A 15,841-nucleotide genomic window follows, 5' to 3' on the forward strand; every position below is an offset into this window, starting at 1 on the left:
GGGGGGGGGGAGAACACGGACACAGTGAGCCTCCTCCACCCCCCCCAGACCACCAGGGCAGCGAGAGCACCTCTGGGACACAGCAGGTCACCCAAGCACAGGGTACCTCCTGCCTCATCCGCAGTGGGTTGCTGCTGGGGGTAGCAGGGAGGTCCTGGCGTCCCCTTACCCCCAGTAAAAGCCCAGCAAGGACCTGGTGGGTGACAGCACCGTGCCCACGCAGCAGGGACACAGCTGTCACCCGTGGGGATGCCTTCCACAGCCCCAGCATGCAGGGAGCAGGGAAAGAAATCCTGGCCCTAAGAGACAAGTAATATTTTCTTTTATTTAAGAAAATAAGAGAAATTCCCCCCTGGAGTCCCGGAGCAAGCTGGGGCAGTGCCCACACCAGGCAAAATGCTGGGGCAGGCCCTCACAGTGAAGAGACGGGGCACGGGCAGAGGTTTGTTGCCAGAACGCCTGCCAGCCCCCCCCAGAGCAGCAGCGAGGTCTGTCCCCACGCAGGGTCTGAGCCCAGGGTCTGCCAGGGGACAGGGACACCCTGAGCAGGAGGAAAGGTCCAGAAGCAGGGAGAGGGTCCTGATGTGTCCCCGTGCCATGCAGAGCTGGCAAGGGGACGCTGTGCGTGACTGATGGCGAGGAGGGGCAGGCTCCCGGCCGGAGCAGAGCTGGGGGGCCTAGGCGGGCACGCAGAGAAGCCCCTGAGGGTTTGGTTCTTGCCAGAGCCCCAGCTCCCATCTCCTGCCCTGCCGAGTCTCCTGGCGCACCCCATCCTCGCCAAAGTGTCCGTGAATCCAGCAGCAGCATCTGTGCAGCCTCAAAGGATGAGCGCAGGGGACTCCACATCCCCCCCAGTGTCACAGCAGCAGGCACAGATGTCCCCCAGTTTGGCTGGGGATGGAGAGCGGGGCCGGGCTGGCCCTGCCTCCGTGCGCAGGCAGCGGGGAGGCAGAGCGCAGCACGAAGGCACTTGGGCTTCGCACAGCCGAGTGCGGTTCGCTGCTCCCGGGGTGCCTCGCTGGGAGCAGGGTTGGCAGTGTTCCCCAGGGCGCCGGCCCCATCCAGCCCTGCCCCAGCCCCTGCTCACAACCCACGTAGCTGCCGCTCCTGGTTCAGCTTCTGGAAAAAGGTCTTGCCAAATTCGTAGGTGCTGATCATGATGGCACAGGCGGGTGCCACCTTAATGACGCGGGGCAGGAAACCTGCAAGGACAACCCCATTAGCCCCTCGGTGGCACCAGTAAACCCCAGCCCGGGGCGGGGGGCACGGCCGTACCTGCAAACAGCCCCCGGGTGCCAGACTCGGCGCGGATGCGCCGCATGAGTAGCCAGGTGGAGGAAGGCTTGGAGGCTGCAACTGTGGGGAGAGGGGAGTGGGTGAGGGTCTGGGGATGCCCATGTACCACCGGGGAGTCCTGGTCGCCCCCCAGGCATCCGCCCAGAGCCCGGCCCCTCACCTGGGTGCACCTCGCTGTCTCCCAGCTCGATCTGCCGCTGGGTCTTCACCACATCGAAGGGCAGCGTCAGCACCGCAGCCACCTGCAGGGCCAGCAACCAGGCGGTGAGCTGGGACCTCATCGTCCCTGCCCAGTGCTGGCTCTGCCGTCACCTCCCAGCACCGTCCCAGCCCCATCCCTTGCTCCCCATGGGGGCCATGCCCCCCGCTCATGGCTGAGCGAGCCCCTGCATGGTGCAGACCGCAGGGCCCCAAACTCACCGTCCCAGAGATGGCCCCGGATGTGAAGCTGATCATGAACGTGGCGTCATCGAGCCGGGCCTGCCCGCAGAGCCATTCCTTCACCAGCTCATAGTTAAACCAGTAGAGAGCTGGGAGGAGATGAGAATCACCAGTGCTACGACGAGGCACGTCAACCCGGACACGCCAACCTCCCTCCTCCCCATGGGCAGGGCTGCCCTGCCCTGAGCTCATCCCACCATCTCCCAGTGCCACCGCTCACCCTGTCCCCCCACAGCCATACCCGAGAAGGGGACGTCTCGCAGCACGGTGGGTCCCCAGCCTCTCCAGAGGGACAGCCAGCCGTCCTGAGCCACTGCCGACTGGATGCAGACGCCCAGCTCCCGGTAGCTGAGCTGCCGGGACTGCATCTTGGTGCGGATGAGCTCCAAGGGGCTGATGACCGTCACAGCACCCACTGCAATGGAAGGGACATGGGGCATCAGCCCCGTCCGCTCCGGCAGCTGTCCCCGAGCCATCAGAGCACCGCGCCAGGAGAGCCAGGTGCTGAATGTGGGCACCAACGTCCAAGAGACGTGCCGTGCTCTCCTGCGAGGACGCAGGGTGGGCACAGGGGGACCCCCGGAGAGGAGGGGTACTCACGCCTGGCGAGGGCCCCGGCCAGCAAGGGAATGTGGTGTCCCCGGCTTCCTGTCCGAGCGTGCAGGTAGTCCCGGAGCTGGTCGTAGGTGGTGAAATAAATGACGGTGGCTGGCACAGCCATGACCCTGCCGAGGACGAGAGGTGTGAGGGGCACGCATGCCCTCCCCGGGGGCTGGCAGGAGGCTCGGAGAGGATGCCCATGCGCCCGGGCAGGCGTTTGCACCCAGACTCCCGCCCAGGCAGGGTCCACACTCACAGGGTGGGGGGCAAGCCGCTCCACAGAGACCTGATGCCCTCGTAGCGCGTGATCTTCATGAAGGCATCCTGGGGAGAGAGCGCAGCACAGGGACAGGGGTTAGAGAGGGGAGAAGAGCAAGCACCCCCCTCAGCAAACACCGTGACCCCCTCGCTGGGACAGGGAGACCCCTGCCCACCCTGCCTGCACCTGCAGCCCCTACCAGCGTGCCGGTGAAGCGGGTGGGGGCCTTGTACCAGGCGGTGCAGCCATTGCCGTTCTGGCAGACATACAGATGGTCCATGAGCCCGTTGCAGTAGAGGAAACACTTCCCTGCGGTGGGAGGAAACAGCATCACCATTAGACCGAGGACCCTTCCCCTCTGCCCTGTGCCCAGCCCATTTGATCCCAAAACCATCATCTTTCCCAGGAGAGAGCCAAACCCTCAGTGCCTGAGCCCAGCGGGGACCAGTCCCAGACCAAGGCCAGGAGAGGGATAACCCTCCAGCAAGGCTCCAACCAGGGCCAGACCCACGCGGTGGGGGACATCTGGCCCCACCATGGGGACAGGGGCACGGTGAGAGCCACTGCCGGCAGCAGGAGAGGTTTACACCTCACTCAATGTCAGCTCCGCTGCCCCGGCAAGGTGGGGATGCCATCTCAGGGAGCCAGCATGGTTCCCCCCCACGCCCTCCATGGGGCCAGTGCACCAGGCACAGGGACGCCGGGAGCAAGCAGGGCAGCGGAGATCCAAGGGGACTTTGATGTAGTGACAGGACAGAGTGACAAGACAAGGGGACCACAGACAGCCAGGCCTGTTGTACAACAGACCCCCAGCAGACCCCCGGGGACAACTGAATGGCCAGCCCCAAAGCAGGGCTGCAGGAGGAGCTGCAGGGCTGGGGACGATCGCAGCTCCCACACCAGAGCGGGATGTCCTCCCAGCCACAGAAGTCCGAGCTGCCACCAGTGGGGAAGAAAACCAGGGTCAAGGCTTGGGAAAGCAAAGCCGCTGGCGGCAGGAGCTGCCCGGAGCCCCCGGGCGTACTCACATGTGGCCTGCTGAGTGCCCCAGGGCACAGACCGCACTGGCAGCGCTGAAACACACAATGGGGACATGCTGAGCGACGACACGGGGGACGTGCCACCTCCCCGGGCTGGGGCACACGTGTGTCCCACAGCTCCAAGCCGGGCAGTGGGAGAGCTCTGTGGGTGAAGGGGCTGAATGCCCCCAAAGCCACCTCCCAAGCAGTCCCTACTGTCACCAAACCAGTCCCTTGGGACCAGCCCCAGCCTGCTGCCCCCGCAGGGAGGGGGGCAGAGCTCACGGGGTCTCTCCTGCCCTGTGGGAGCTGCGGGGAACAGTGTGGAGATGGACACAAAGGCAGCAAGGATAAGAGCAAGTGGCCAGCGCAGGCTGAGCCCTTCCACCTCGCTCCTCGGAGGGCAGGGGGCTGCCGGGCACAGCGCTGACCCGGCTCGGCGTCAGCACGGGGCCACGGAGGGGGAAGGACGGAGCCGAGCATCAGCCCAGCTCCCCCGGCGGGGCCCCCTGAGCCCGTCAGGACGAGGGGCCCATGGTAACCTGCCACCTCGCGACGGCCCCTCGCTCAGGACCAAGAAATCCCCGCCACCGGCTCTGCCAGCTGAGACATCCATGTGGGCTGCTCGCTGGCTGACTCGGGGGGGGGAGCACTGGCTGGAGACCCCCGCCCTGTCCGAGCAGGGTTACCTTTGGAGAAGGGGGTCCTCTGAGCCTGCAGCCGGATCTTCACCACGTCCAACGGCGTCACTGAAACGACACCATCCTTTAGCCACGCTGCACTGCGCCAGCCCCCGGCGCCCACCCGCTCCCCGTGGTCCTCACCGAAGAGGGAGGTGAGGATGGCCCCCGTCCCCGAGGCCAGCATCTGCTGCAGCGGCGTGATGCCCCCGCCGGGGCTCGGTGACGTCTTCTCAGCCATGGCGCTGGCCCCCTGCAAGACATGGCGGGGGGATGCTCGAGGCTGGGGGTGCTGCTCGGGGAGCCCCCCCAGCATCCCTGCTCCGCTGGTGCGAGGACAGGCGTCCCACCTCTGGCCACGCTATCGGCGTGGCGCAGGGCAGGCGCGGCCCCCCTCCGTAATCGTGCCGTCCCCGGGGGGGGACAGGGACCACTCCTGGGGCCGGCCCAGCCCCGATAACACCCCCCGGCCCCACTGCTGGCAGCGGGCCCAGCCTTGCTGGAGAGGTGGGGACGGTCCGGGCCACCCTTCCATGTCCTCGGGGTGGGAGGATTGTCCCCTCCCTGAGCTTGGAAAATTAAGGGACAGGAAGGAGCAAAGTCCAAAGACCAGACGTGTCGCGACAGCCCCCCGCAGCCGCGGCTGAGAAGGCAGCAGAGCCCAATGCAGCCGTGGAGGGACATCTGGGGGGGTCCCCCGGACCCAGGGGGGTCCGGGGGGGGTGAGGGTGGTGTGCGCGTGTGCAAGCTTGCAAAAAGCGCCCCAAAAAGGGTTCACACATCCAAAACTTCTGCATGCCTCCCCCACCCCCAAGGCTTGGCAAGGCTGCGGCGCCTGGGGCCAGCGTCTCTGCCCTCGGGAAGCGGGGGATATTGCACCCTTCCTGCGGGAGGAGGACGCGGAGAAGCGAGCCCGAGCGTGCCGTGAACACTCAGGACCAGCTGCTCCCCCTCGCCGCAGCCTGGGGATGGTCCTTGCACGGGGATGGGGCCATGGCCGTGGCTGGAGGGCTTCCAGGCTTCGGGAACCCACGGAACGCAGCATAAAAAAAAACCCGACACCCTTCGCCATCTGACTCAGCAATTTTGCAAGGTCAAAGCAGCCATAAATCTCTCAATTACAGGCTTCGGACTTGTTAGGTGCCCAAGGCTGTGAGCAGGGATGGATCCATCCCGGAGCCGCACACGCCAGCCCCACTGTGAGAGCTGGGTGCTGTTTGTGGAGTGGGCACAGGTCCCGTTGTGCCCGTCACGGGACGGCGGCGAGGCGGCACAGCACCCTGGCACGCTCGCTGCGGATGTTGCAAAACCGTGCTGCAGGCAGGGCGCTCGCCCCAGCGCCGGATCCTTCCATCCTATCCAGCCCTTCACGTAAATCCTTACACAAGCAGGAGGAAAATCTCTCGCTCACAGCGCTGCAACACCTGAATGGCTTAAAACGTGCTATTTATACGGGCCACAACACAGTCCTCTCCCTTTCTTTCTGTAGGGAGGAGCCGAGCACCTCCAGGGCACCGGCAAGGGCTTCCCAGCCACATCTGAGCTCCCTTCTCAGCTGGGAGCTGCTCCCTTTTCCATCCAGGAAAAAATAAAGCCCTTAAAACCATGACCTAGACCCGACAGCTCGGTCTGGAGCGCTGGTGGGTCTGGGTACATCACCGTGATGCTCGGTGCAAAGAGGGGGAAAAACGCAAATATGCGTTAAGATGATAAAGGCAAGAAAGTCCAGGGGACGCGAGGAGCCCAGCAGGAGCTCGGCAGCCTCTTCCTGCGCAGGAAGGGCCCAGCTGGGTGTTCGAGCCCTGAGCGAGAGGGAATGCCGATGGAAGTCCTGCAGGCAGACCCCTCCGGCGCTTCCCAGCCCCTGGGCTGCTCCAGCCCGAGGCTGCGAAGCTGTCGTCGTCCCCCCCGCCGCCTCCGTCCCTGGAAGTGCCCCAACAGCACCAGGGGCCTCATCCTGCCTGGGCACACCCCCGCCTACGCTGCCCTGGCTCGGGCAGGACCCGGGCGCTGCCCGAACAGGCAGGGACAGCTACCAGCGCTTCTGGGGAGAGCTCGACCGCGGGACCCACCGCAGCCACCCCCTGCCCCGCGGGCGGGCCGGGGGACAAACCCCCCTCCCAGGGAGCAGGGGGACGGGTGCTGCGGTGTCCCCTGGGGCGCACAGGCACCCAGCCTGGCCTGCTGCCCCGGGGAGCCCCCCACGGACAGGGCGGCCCCCCCCCCATCCTGGAGCTTGCACCCCTACCTGGGTGGGGCCTGCAGCCCCCCTCCAGCTCCCCATCAAGGTTTGCACCCCCTCCCTCGAGGCTCGTAGCCCCCAGCCCAGGGCTGTACCCCCTCCGCCGGGGTTTGCAGCCCCCCCCAAGCACTTGACCCCCTCCCCAGGCGCTGCGCCCCCTCTCTCGGGGTCTGCAGCCCCCCCCCCCCCCGGCACTTGACACCCCCCTCAGCCTTTGCACCCCCTACCTTGGGGTTTGCAGACCCCCTCGCTGTTTGCCACCCACCCCACCGCCCCGGACTCTGCAACGCCCCCGGGGCCCCGCTCCCCCCGCACCCTCCCAGCAAGACCGGGAGCCCGGGGGGGCCCCGCGGCCGCCTCTGCCCCCAGCACAGCCGCACGACCCCCGGTACCGGGGGAAACTGAGGCAGCGGCCGCAAGGGCCGGGTCACGGGGGGAGTCACCGGGGGGCCCCGCCCCGCCCCACCTGCTCATTCCAGCCACGTGCGGCGCTTCCCTCCGCCGGCACCGGGAGGGGGGCGGGCGGCGGCGCCTTTAAGGAGCCCCATGGGCGCCCCGCGCCCCACCGCCGCGCGCCGGCCCGCGCGCCACTTCCGCCCCGCGCCGGCAGCCCGCGCACGCGCCCTGCGGCCCGCGCGCCACTGCGCCCCCTGCCGGGCCGGGGGGGCGGCGGCGGCACCCGCAGGGACAGCCCCGTGCCGGGGGGGGGGGGGGGAGGGGCCTTGCACACTCGCCGTGCGGGCAGAGGCGCGCCTTGCACACTCAGCCTCACCATGCTGGCAGAAGGGTACGCCTTGCACACTCACCGTGCGGGCAGAGGCGTGCCTTGCACACTCAGCCTCACCATGCTGGCAGCGGTGCGCCTTGCACACTCACCATGCGGGCAGAGGCGCGCCTTGCACACTCACCCTCGCCGTGCTGGCAGAAAGGTACGCCTTGCACACTCACCCTCGCCATGCTAGCGTAGGGGCGCCTCGCACACTCATCGTGCTGGTGGAGGGGCGCGCCTTGCACACTCGCCCTCGCCGTGTTGGTGGAGGGGTGCCTTGCACACTCGCCGTGCTGGCAGAAGGGTACACCTTGCACGCTCACCCTCGCTGTGCTGGCAGAGGCGCGCCTTGCACACTCAGCCTCACCATGCTGGCAGCGGTGTGCCTTGCACACTCACCTCGCTGTGTTGGCAGGGGGGTGCCTTGCACACTGACCCCTGCCATGCTGGCAGAAGGATACACCTCACACACTCACCCTCGCCATCCTGGCAGAGGGGTGCCTTGCACACTCACCGTGCTGGAAGCCTTGGGGCTGGTACGCTCATCGTCCCAGGGCCACTGGGTTTTGCACACTCGCCATGCTGGAGACAGTGGGGTTTGCACGCTCGCCGTACAGGCGGCAAGCAGCGCTCGGCGCTCCCTCCGGTGCCTCTGCCTGCAGCGCAGCAGTGCGTGCCGGGGCAGGTTGGGACATCGGACTCGTCCGGGGCCCAGCGTGCAGGAGCTGCCCCGTTACACGCGCGGTGCCACGCTGCTTCCCACGGCACCGAGCCAGGGTCTGCGCTGCTCCGCTGACTGCTAACGACGAACAAAGCCCGTTAGTTCCCTCCCAGCCAAAGCTGGCCTAGACACAGCAAGCACACAACGTCTACCCCTTCCTTTTGCAGTCCCTCATTTCAGCTCTGCTGTGACCCAGGAAAGGGGGCAGATGTTGTTCAGCACTGAAAGCTGAGCCTGGAGGTTAGAGAAGACCCTCGTGCAGACAGATGGGGTGCCAGAGCCGGCTGCGGGGACTTTGAGGTTTGCCTGAGCAAGGGCAGCATCGTGGCTGGTGCTTCCACAGCCTGGTCTCACTAGCACCAGGGCTAGCAGGGACAAAACAGCTCCTCTAAGGTGCTACTACAGGGAGAGTGAGGCACCAAGAGCCTCCTCCCACCCCACTCTCCTATCTGAGGTCTAAGGGGAAGAGATGGGGGGCCCAGCTGAGGCCTTTTAACCCAAAAGAGGCTGAGGAGGCGGAGGCATTGAGCCCTATATAATGCTGGCTGCAAGAGTCCCTAGGGAGATGGTCTGTGGGCTGGTGTGTGCTTTGGGGAGAATGGGAGCTAGAGCCTAAGAAAGGGAAATGTAGTATGTTAAGAGTTTTTTTTAAGTGCCTTGGTATGTCTTAGCCAGCTGGAAAATCTCTTTTGTTTGGAGGGCTACAGGCTGTCTTCTGAATTTCTAGTTCTTCTACTTGACAGTGGCTTTATTCATGAGTAAGTGTGAGGAAAGGGCTCCTATGTCTCTTCTCTGGCCTTAAAAGAAAGATGCAGTTAAAAATGTGCTGTTGTACCCCTCACAATGGGCTGCTATACTGTCTGGTGTCTCTATTAATGGGTGTGAGCACTGGAGCCTTCTCTGTTACTTCTACCTGGTCCTGTGAGTGCTGTGGCTTTACCTGGGGACTTGTCTGGGAGGCTAAAATCCTCTCTCTGCTCAATGTAGTTGCTCAAGCTTGCTCTTTGTACTGTATTAGAAGTGCCTGTGTTTCCTGTGGAGAGTCCCAAGTCCTTTTGTGCAAAGAAGTGAGCTCTCTGAGGTGGTCTTATTTCTGTTGGCGTTTTAATCTAGAGAAGATGCTTTAAGCCTGCTTGTCCGTGGGATGATGGGAGAGTAGCAGAGTGGTGCTGAAGGGTGTCCCATGCACCCTGCCGATGAAGGTGTTGCCTGATGCTGTAATGTGAGCTGATAACAGCAGATGGCTCTCAAAGCCCCTCTGAAATCTGGATGGGTGCTGCCAGGGAGCACAAGCTCTGGCCTGGCCCTGCACAGCCCCAGCAGGTAACAAGTAGTGGCTGACTGCGGGTGCCTGGGGCAGAAGAACTGGGACAAGACCAAAGTGGTGCTCCAGGTGGTGTGTCCTCCTGGTAACCTGCAGACTAGAGGTTCCTGGTGCCTCTGTATTTGTGTGCATGTGATTACTTCACTGCAAAACCTGTTAGTGGTACTGCATAATGCAATTATCTACTTTAGAGTACGACTGAACTCTTGCCCTGCCTTAAACTCAAGGAATAAAGGCTGCACTGGTGCCTACACCCATCTCTGCTCCCCTGTGAGTGCCATCCTGTGGCAAGAAGAGGAAAGACTTCAAGGGCAGGCAATCTACAGATGGCCACCAGCAGACTCTGCCCAGGAGGAGCAGTGTAGGGCTTCAGAATCTGCAGACACCGTGGTATTTGGTAAATAGCCTGTTGCACCCCAGAGCGATGTTCCCTGTCTCTTTGCAGAACTGGCAGAGCCATGGTGGCTGCTCTCCTCCAGGAATAAAGGCCCTTCTGGCTGCTGGCATCTCCAAAGTTTGTCAACAAAGGGGGCAGCTAATGCCAGGAGCAGTGATCAGGCTTCAGCCCTGCAAGCTGCTGCTGGCATCTGGGTAGAGGCTGTAAACACCCTGGGTTTGTGCATGAGAGGATCTGCTGGGGCTGTTAGCCTGGGTATGCAGACACAAGGGGATCTTGAATTCTCTGCAAGCACTCGCTGCCCTTCCATGGTACCAAGGCCAAGTAAGTCTTGACTTTATGTGATGTGAGGCCCAGAACTGAATAATTCCCACAAGGCCATGTAAGTGAATGCATCCTGTAACTCCCTAATGGTCAACTCTGCCTCTTACAGATACACAGGGTTTAAATGATCTGGAAAGCCTCTTGTAGCAGATAATTTAGAAATGGAATAATGATTAATTAAAAAAAAATCCTTGGGGGTATTGGGTCTTATATCTTCTATTTGTAGGCGTCAGGCTCTGCATGCCTTCCACACTGCTCAACTGAAAAGAAAAAGGAATAATCTTTTTCCAGCTGGGGTAGGGCCAAGAGGGAAGAAGGGTATTAAGATGCTGTAAGTGCCTCAATCTCAATTTGTCAGGTCTCTCCATTTGCTAAAGTGATCGGAGGGAAAGTGGTGAACTTGTTTTTCCTGTGCTCAGTGCTGCTGAGAGGCGAGGACCTTGCTGGCTGGCTCTTTCTGCTGAGTCACAGCCTGCTCGCTGCCTGCGCTGTCCTAACACCAAGGGTGTTTCTGCCTCTGATTTACATTTTTACAGTGCCGCTGGCCTCAGTGGGGGTTATAGGGGTGTGTCATGCTCCAATTGCCTGTGAAAATGAAATGTAAGTTGACTTTAGTTGGAGAGAACTGTGTCTGAGTTGCAAATAAGTGCATTTGGTTCCAACTTGTGAGGAATGGAGCCAGCTGAGCTCTAATCCCCCCTTGAGCTGCAAAGTTAGATGCAGTCAGAGCGGCTGGGGAAGGTTTGCATGAGCCTTGTTCTGGTCTGCTCGGCGCAGGCCTGGGTAATGCCCGCTGTCCTGCTGCAACTGACGGCGTACAAGCGTGGCTGGGAAAACTGCTTGTGTAACGCCCAGCTCCCTGCTGCGATCTCCATGGAGAGGCTTTGAAGCATGGCGAGCTTATGAAACCCAGCTGGCTCCCTGGTCTGATGCCATATCTGCATCAGCAGCCGTGCCCTGGGAAGCAAGTCTGGGGGCTGCGTCTGCCTGGGGCTTCCTTATTTAGGAAGGGGTCATCCTGTGGTGTATCAGCATGCAATAGCATCTGGAATTGTTTCAGAAAGATCAATCCTGTCTCCTTGCTGGAAACCATTTTGAAAGCGATTAGCCCATTTCTTTTTTTTTTTTAGGTGAACTTTAACAGCCAGGTTGCAAAAGGGATCTTAGTACTGTAATGGAATTAAGCTAGTACAGATTTTGAATATTTATTTCAGCTTGGACCATTATGGTTTTGCAAAAGCCATCCTTAATCTGAATTAAGTGACTGAAATGAAGCAGTTTGTGGACAGATGAGGCCCTGGGGACATGAGACTTAAAACCACTGTAACACAGAATTCATCACACACCTGCAGTTCTGCAGGTCAATTCCCACTGCAGGTGAGATCTGAGAAATCACATCCCACCTTCTGTAGCACCTGCCATGGAAAACCTTGATACAGTTGTGAGACAAGTTGCAGAACTCACCTGTGAGGAAAATGAGCCCTGTCTTATGGATGAGGAAACAGATATGGAAGCTAAAGGCTTAATGCTTTCCTTCCTAAAGGTTTCCTTTATAATTTGATGTTAAAATAGTGGTGTTTCCACCTAGCAGCAGTATGGGCCAAAAGCAATGGAGGGGAAGAAGGAGCTTGGACTGAGTTGGAATTGTAGGAGAAATTCACAGATGCTTTTTCCTATAAACAAATCCACCCTATGAACAAGAAGTGGTCAGAAGAGCTCTGTGCAGTAATTAAAGGCCATGTCAGCTGTCAGCCTGCTGTGTGTACAGGTAAGAAATCTGCCTACAGAGTGTTTCTCTGCAGTTCCTCTTAGCCGGCGCAAGATCTGTCGATTACCGTGAGTGTATTCCACTTGGGGCTCAGACTGCTCCAGCAGTTCCCATTACATCTTGGGATTGCTGCAGCGGCATCCTGCATCCATCCAGTGCAAAACAGTGTGTGCCTACCAGTGCGGGGAGCGGAGGTGGAGGGTTGCTGTACCCGAGATGTAGTACAAAATGAGTGTCTTGCAGCACAGTGGGGCTTTGCATCAAAGGGATGGACCTGCAGCAAGCTAGAGATGCATGTGTTAAGATATGGGGAGTGAAGGCACCTCAACAAGGGAGTCTTCTCCCAGTTGCTACCCCTCTGACATGGACATTCAACCCATGCTTTTGGCCCTGCAGGGTGTTGGTGAGGAGAAGCTGGATGTAGATTTGATTATTTCTTTGCAGTAAGCTTGTTTACCAAGAAGATCCATGTGCTTCTGTTTCTCTGAACACAGATGGAATTAAACAGCATGCATTAGATAGGACCGGTTATGATACTCTGAGCATTTTATTTTCAAGTACTGTGCCACCAGGCTTCTGTGGCCATGCCCTGGGCCAGGACAGGAAGGTGCTTGCTTGTGTGACTGCAGTCTTGAGGACTGACTATGGGGAATCACTGCCGTTTTATTTGAGGCTGGCAGTACTGTGGGCCATCAGCTGATGCATTTAATTCTTGACTAGCCTTTGCCAACAGATCTTCTAAATGGCCAGAATGTGGTAAGAGTGGCTGTGCCTGAACATCAGCTGGGACTGGCTGATGGTGCTTCCCAGCCCATGGTTTCTTGGATCCAAAAGGGACTCAGTGCCTGGTGAGCTGAGGACTCAGGCAGGCAAAGCTGAGCTTTGAGATGACTTCAGAAAGCCAGGTGTCGTCATCCTGTGTAGCTTGTGTTAAAAAAAAAAAAAAGAGGTCATAATCCTGTGTACTTTGTGTTCAGAAATGAGGGCAGGGAGTCCCTTTTGGTTTTGTCATCTTTAGATAAAGAAATACTCCTGTTAGAGGATGCTCAGCTGATTCGCAGTCAGTCTTGCATTCCCGGTACATCTGTACTGCCTGTAGGAAGAGCTGCTGTTCCAGAATTGGATGCTAGCTGTTTGTGCTGTAAGTTCAAATTCAGCTTGTTCCTTGTCTCACAAGCATGGATCCCCTTGTAGCACTGGAGTATTTATTTTACAATTCCCAAAGCAGCACTATTTTTTTCAGAGAAGATGTCTACCCTGGGAAAATTATCCAACCAATTTATAGTAGGTACTTTTTAGCCAGTTTAAAAATGGGCAGAAAAGAGCCACTCCCCTGGTTTTAGATGCCTCACCTGTCTCTATTGCCTGGGAAAAAACTATTTCATAGTGTTGCATATTCATAAATCCAGATTTTTTCCCCCTCATATGACTGTACTTTGTACTTCCGCAGTTATTGACACTGTAAGAGAAGGGCTTTGACTCTCCATAGGACTCTCTCTCCACAAGACATCTTGAGACCTTTATTCCAGACTGAGATGAACCATTCCCAACTCAGTTTGCTTTTAAAAACCTCTGGTGCTGCAGGTTCCACATCTGTTTCTCTTTCTTCCCCCTATTGAGCTTTCCCCTTCACAACCTCTTGCCAGAAGCCTGTTCTTGCACTGGATGTTTGCCCTTGATTTGCACCTGACTTTCTCAGGAAAAACTGAAACCTGGAGCCTGTCTGACAGAAGATCCCTCCTGCAGTTTCTCCACTAAATCCAATTACCAGGGATAGTAACCCTGTAATGCAAGGCAGTAATTCCATTGAGGGATCTCCACTGTGTCCATAATGCTCCTGAGCAGAGTCAGAACATCTCACTGCTTTTCCAGATGAAGCCAGGCAAGGTGGAGAGGGATCTTTTGAGAGTATGACTTATTTCTTCAGCCTCTCCCTCCACTTTCCAGTGCTTCAGGCTGGGTTGTAGGTTCTGTATTGGGTGGTGAGAGAACCCCAATGCTCCTTTACACCACTACCTGCCTCAGGGAGACCAACATGTCACCTGTGGACTCCTTCCCACTGGTGCCTGCTGAACCAGATGCTAGTTAAAGCTGCCCACCTCTGCTCCTCCATGCATGCTGTGGAATTCCAGTGCCTATCTGTTGCACATGTAGTTGGAGGTGTGTGGATAATGGCTGCAGAGCTGCTTGCCTTGGGTAGGAGAAGGCTGCTTTCCTTGCAAGGGGGTGAAATTAAACCTGGATGGCTGCATGCTGTAGCTCCTGTCAGGGGCTGGTGAGGAAGGTAAGCAGATACTGTTAGCAGCTAGTGAGCTGTTGGTATGTTCATCTCCTTGGATATTGAGGACAGTGGGTGACAGCACAGCTGGACCTGAGGTGGTGAATCCAGCCCCTGAAACATATGCCTATGTGGGATGCCTGGCTAAACGCAGGCCGTGCAGAAAATGGGAGCCAGGGCTGGAAGAGGCAGTGTCTCCCATCACCCCTGGGCTGTGACTGGCAGTGCCGGCCGGGCGGAGGCCGCCGTGGGCCGCAGGACACGCCGAGCCGGCCCCGGCCCTGCAGCCCCTCAGCGCCGAGCACAAAATGGCGCCGGGGGCGGTTGGGGAGGGCAGCGCGCGAGCGCCCCCTGCTGGGCGGGGCCGCGCGCGCCTGCCTCCCGCAGACAAAAGACCGCGGCGGCCCCTCCCGCCGCTCTGTGCACCGCGCATGCGCCGGCCTCGACCGTGGCGAGCGCTCGTGGAGGGGGGGGCACAAGTCGGGCGGCGCATGCGCCCTGCCGCTGCGCCCCCCCCCCCCCCCCCCCCCCCCCCCCGGCTCGGCGAAGGTTCCGGAGCTCGCGCGCGCCCCCCGCCCCTCCCCGCCCCCCGGCCCGCCCCGCCCGCGCCGCCGCTGTCACTCGCCGCCCGGCTCCGGTGCGGACTCCCCTGCAGCGGCAGGTAGGGGCACGGCCTCCGGCCGGCGGGAGGGGGGCGTGTGGGAGGGGGAGCTGCACGGTCGGACCCCCTCTCCCCGGTCTACCGGCGCTGCGTTTCGCTGTCCCCACGCCGAAAGCGTGAAACGGGTGGAGAGAAAAAAAAAAAAACAACCAAAACCAAAAAACCCAAACCCAGCCGTTTCAGCCCAGAAAATCGCCGCGGAGGGGCGTGTCACCCCTAGTGCCGGTTTGCCCGGGGGGCCGCCTCGGCAGCCCGGTCTCTGCAGCAGTGCGAGGGGCGTCCCCTGCGGCAGCGCTGCCGCCCGGCTGCAGGTGCGCGGCGGGGCGGGGTGGCCAGTGGGAAGGGAGGCAGGCAGGCAGGCGGATTTTTTTTTTTTCTCTCCCCTTTTTCGCCTTTTTTTTGCCCCGTTCCCTGCGGCAGGTGGGGCCCGGGGCTGTGCCGGCGGGGCTGCGGCAGGAGGGGTGGGCAGCGCCTTCCCGCCCCGGCGCGGTGCCATCTTCTGCAGCCGCCCTCGGGGAGGGGGGAGGTGAGGGGCAGCTGTAATTAAAAAAGGTAAATTAATCAATAATAGAAAACCATGAGGAAAAGGGGTTTCAGAAAACGGAGCTGTCCGCGCCCAGTCTGAAATTTGGGGGTGGCAAAGCGTTATTGAGGTCACAGCACGTCAAGCAAGTTGCCTTGCTTTGTTGCATCCCCCAGATGCCCGGCCAAGGGATTCCAGTATTTAACGTTAACAGCGCGGTCCCCCAGGGTGGGTTCCTGTGCTGTTAAACCCCGGGTGTTTTCCAGCCGGGCTGTGAGTGCTGGTGCCGAGCCCCGTGGGTTTGGGGCTGGGGTGGTGCTACTTGGCGTAACTGGTGGTGTCAGCGGTCCCTGGATGTGCCTCGCACCTTGCTGCAGGTGTCCTCGTGTCATGCTGAAATTGCCCCCTTGTCCCTTTCATTAGCCTCTTTCTGTGCTGCCTGTTCTTTCTTGTCCTAAAATCACACCAGGCGAGGCGTGGGGCTGGCCCCCTTTCTGGGGTTTGCCTTTTTTCCTTTCCTTCCTGGGTATTTCTTTGTT

At 60.0% G+C, this 15,841-nt stretch overlaps 2 protein-coding genes across 15 annotated transcripts in view; one reads left to right on the forward strand and one right to left on the reverse strand.

The window, feature by feature from the left end:
- Window positions 1-305: 305 nt before the first annotated feature.
- Window positions 306-7,160, reverse strand: SLC25A39 (solute carrier family 25 member 39). Of its 2 annotated transcripts, XM_075522662.1 has the most exons (12): window positions 7,004-7,160; window positions 4,440-4,548; window positions 4,305-4,364; window positions 3,625-3,669; window positions 2,796-2,905; window positions 2,594-2,661; window positions 2,338-2,462; window positions 1,979-2,152; window positions 1,717-1,826; window positions 1,457-1,538; window positions 1,276-1,356; window positions 306-1,202 (listed from the first exon to the last, which is right to left on the reverse strand). In XM_075522662.1, the coding sequence occupies exons 2-12, from the start codon at window positions 4,534-4,536 to the stop codon at window positions 1,084-1,086; spliced, it is 1,071 nt and encodes a 356-aa protein (XP_075378777.1). In that variant the 5' UTR covers window positions 4,537-4,548; window positions 7,004-7,160; the 3' UTR covers window positions 306-1,083. The 2 variants fall into 2 exon arrangements, with proteins under 2 accessions (XP_075378777.1, XP_075378776.1); XM_075522661.1 differs by lacking the exon at window positions 3,625-3,669 and having other exon boundaries at window positions 7,004-7,135.
- Window positions 7,161-9,637: 2,477 nt separating this feature from the next.
- The window catches only part of MAPT (microtubule associated protein tau), a 56,354-nt gene continuing 50,150 nt past the window's right edge, over window positions 9,638-15,841 (forward strand). For 12 of the 13 annotated variants that reach the window (XR_012778612.1, XM_075522809.1, XM_075522813.1 and 9 more), the window contains exon 1: window positions 14,707-14,779. The gene's annotated coding sequence lies outside the window, so the exon portion shown is untranslated. Of the gene's footprint in view, window positions 9,749-14,706; window positions 14,780-15,841 lie in introns of those variants that run through there. The other variant, XM_075522810.1, reaches the window with a different exon arrangement.

This window comes from Mycteria americana, chromosome 22 (assembly GCF_035582795.1).
Source record: "Mycteria americana isolate JAX WOST 10 ecotype Jacksonville Zoo and Gardens chromosome 22, USCA_MyAme_1.0, whole genome shotgun sequence".
Lineage (NCBI taxonomy): Eukaryota > Metazoa > Chordata > Aves > Ciconiiformes > Ciconiidae > Mycteria > Mycteria americana.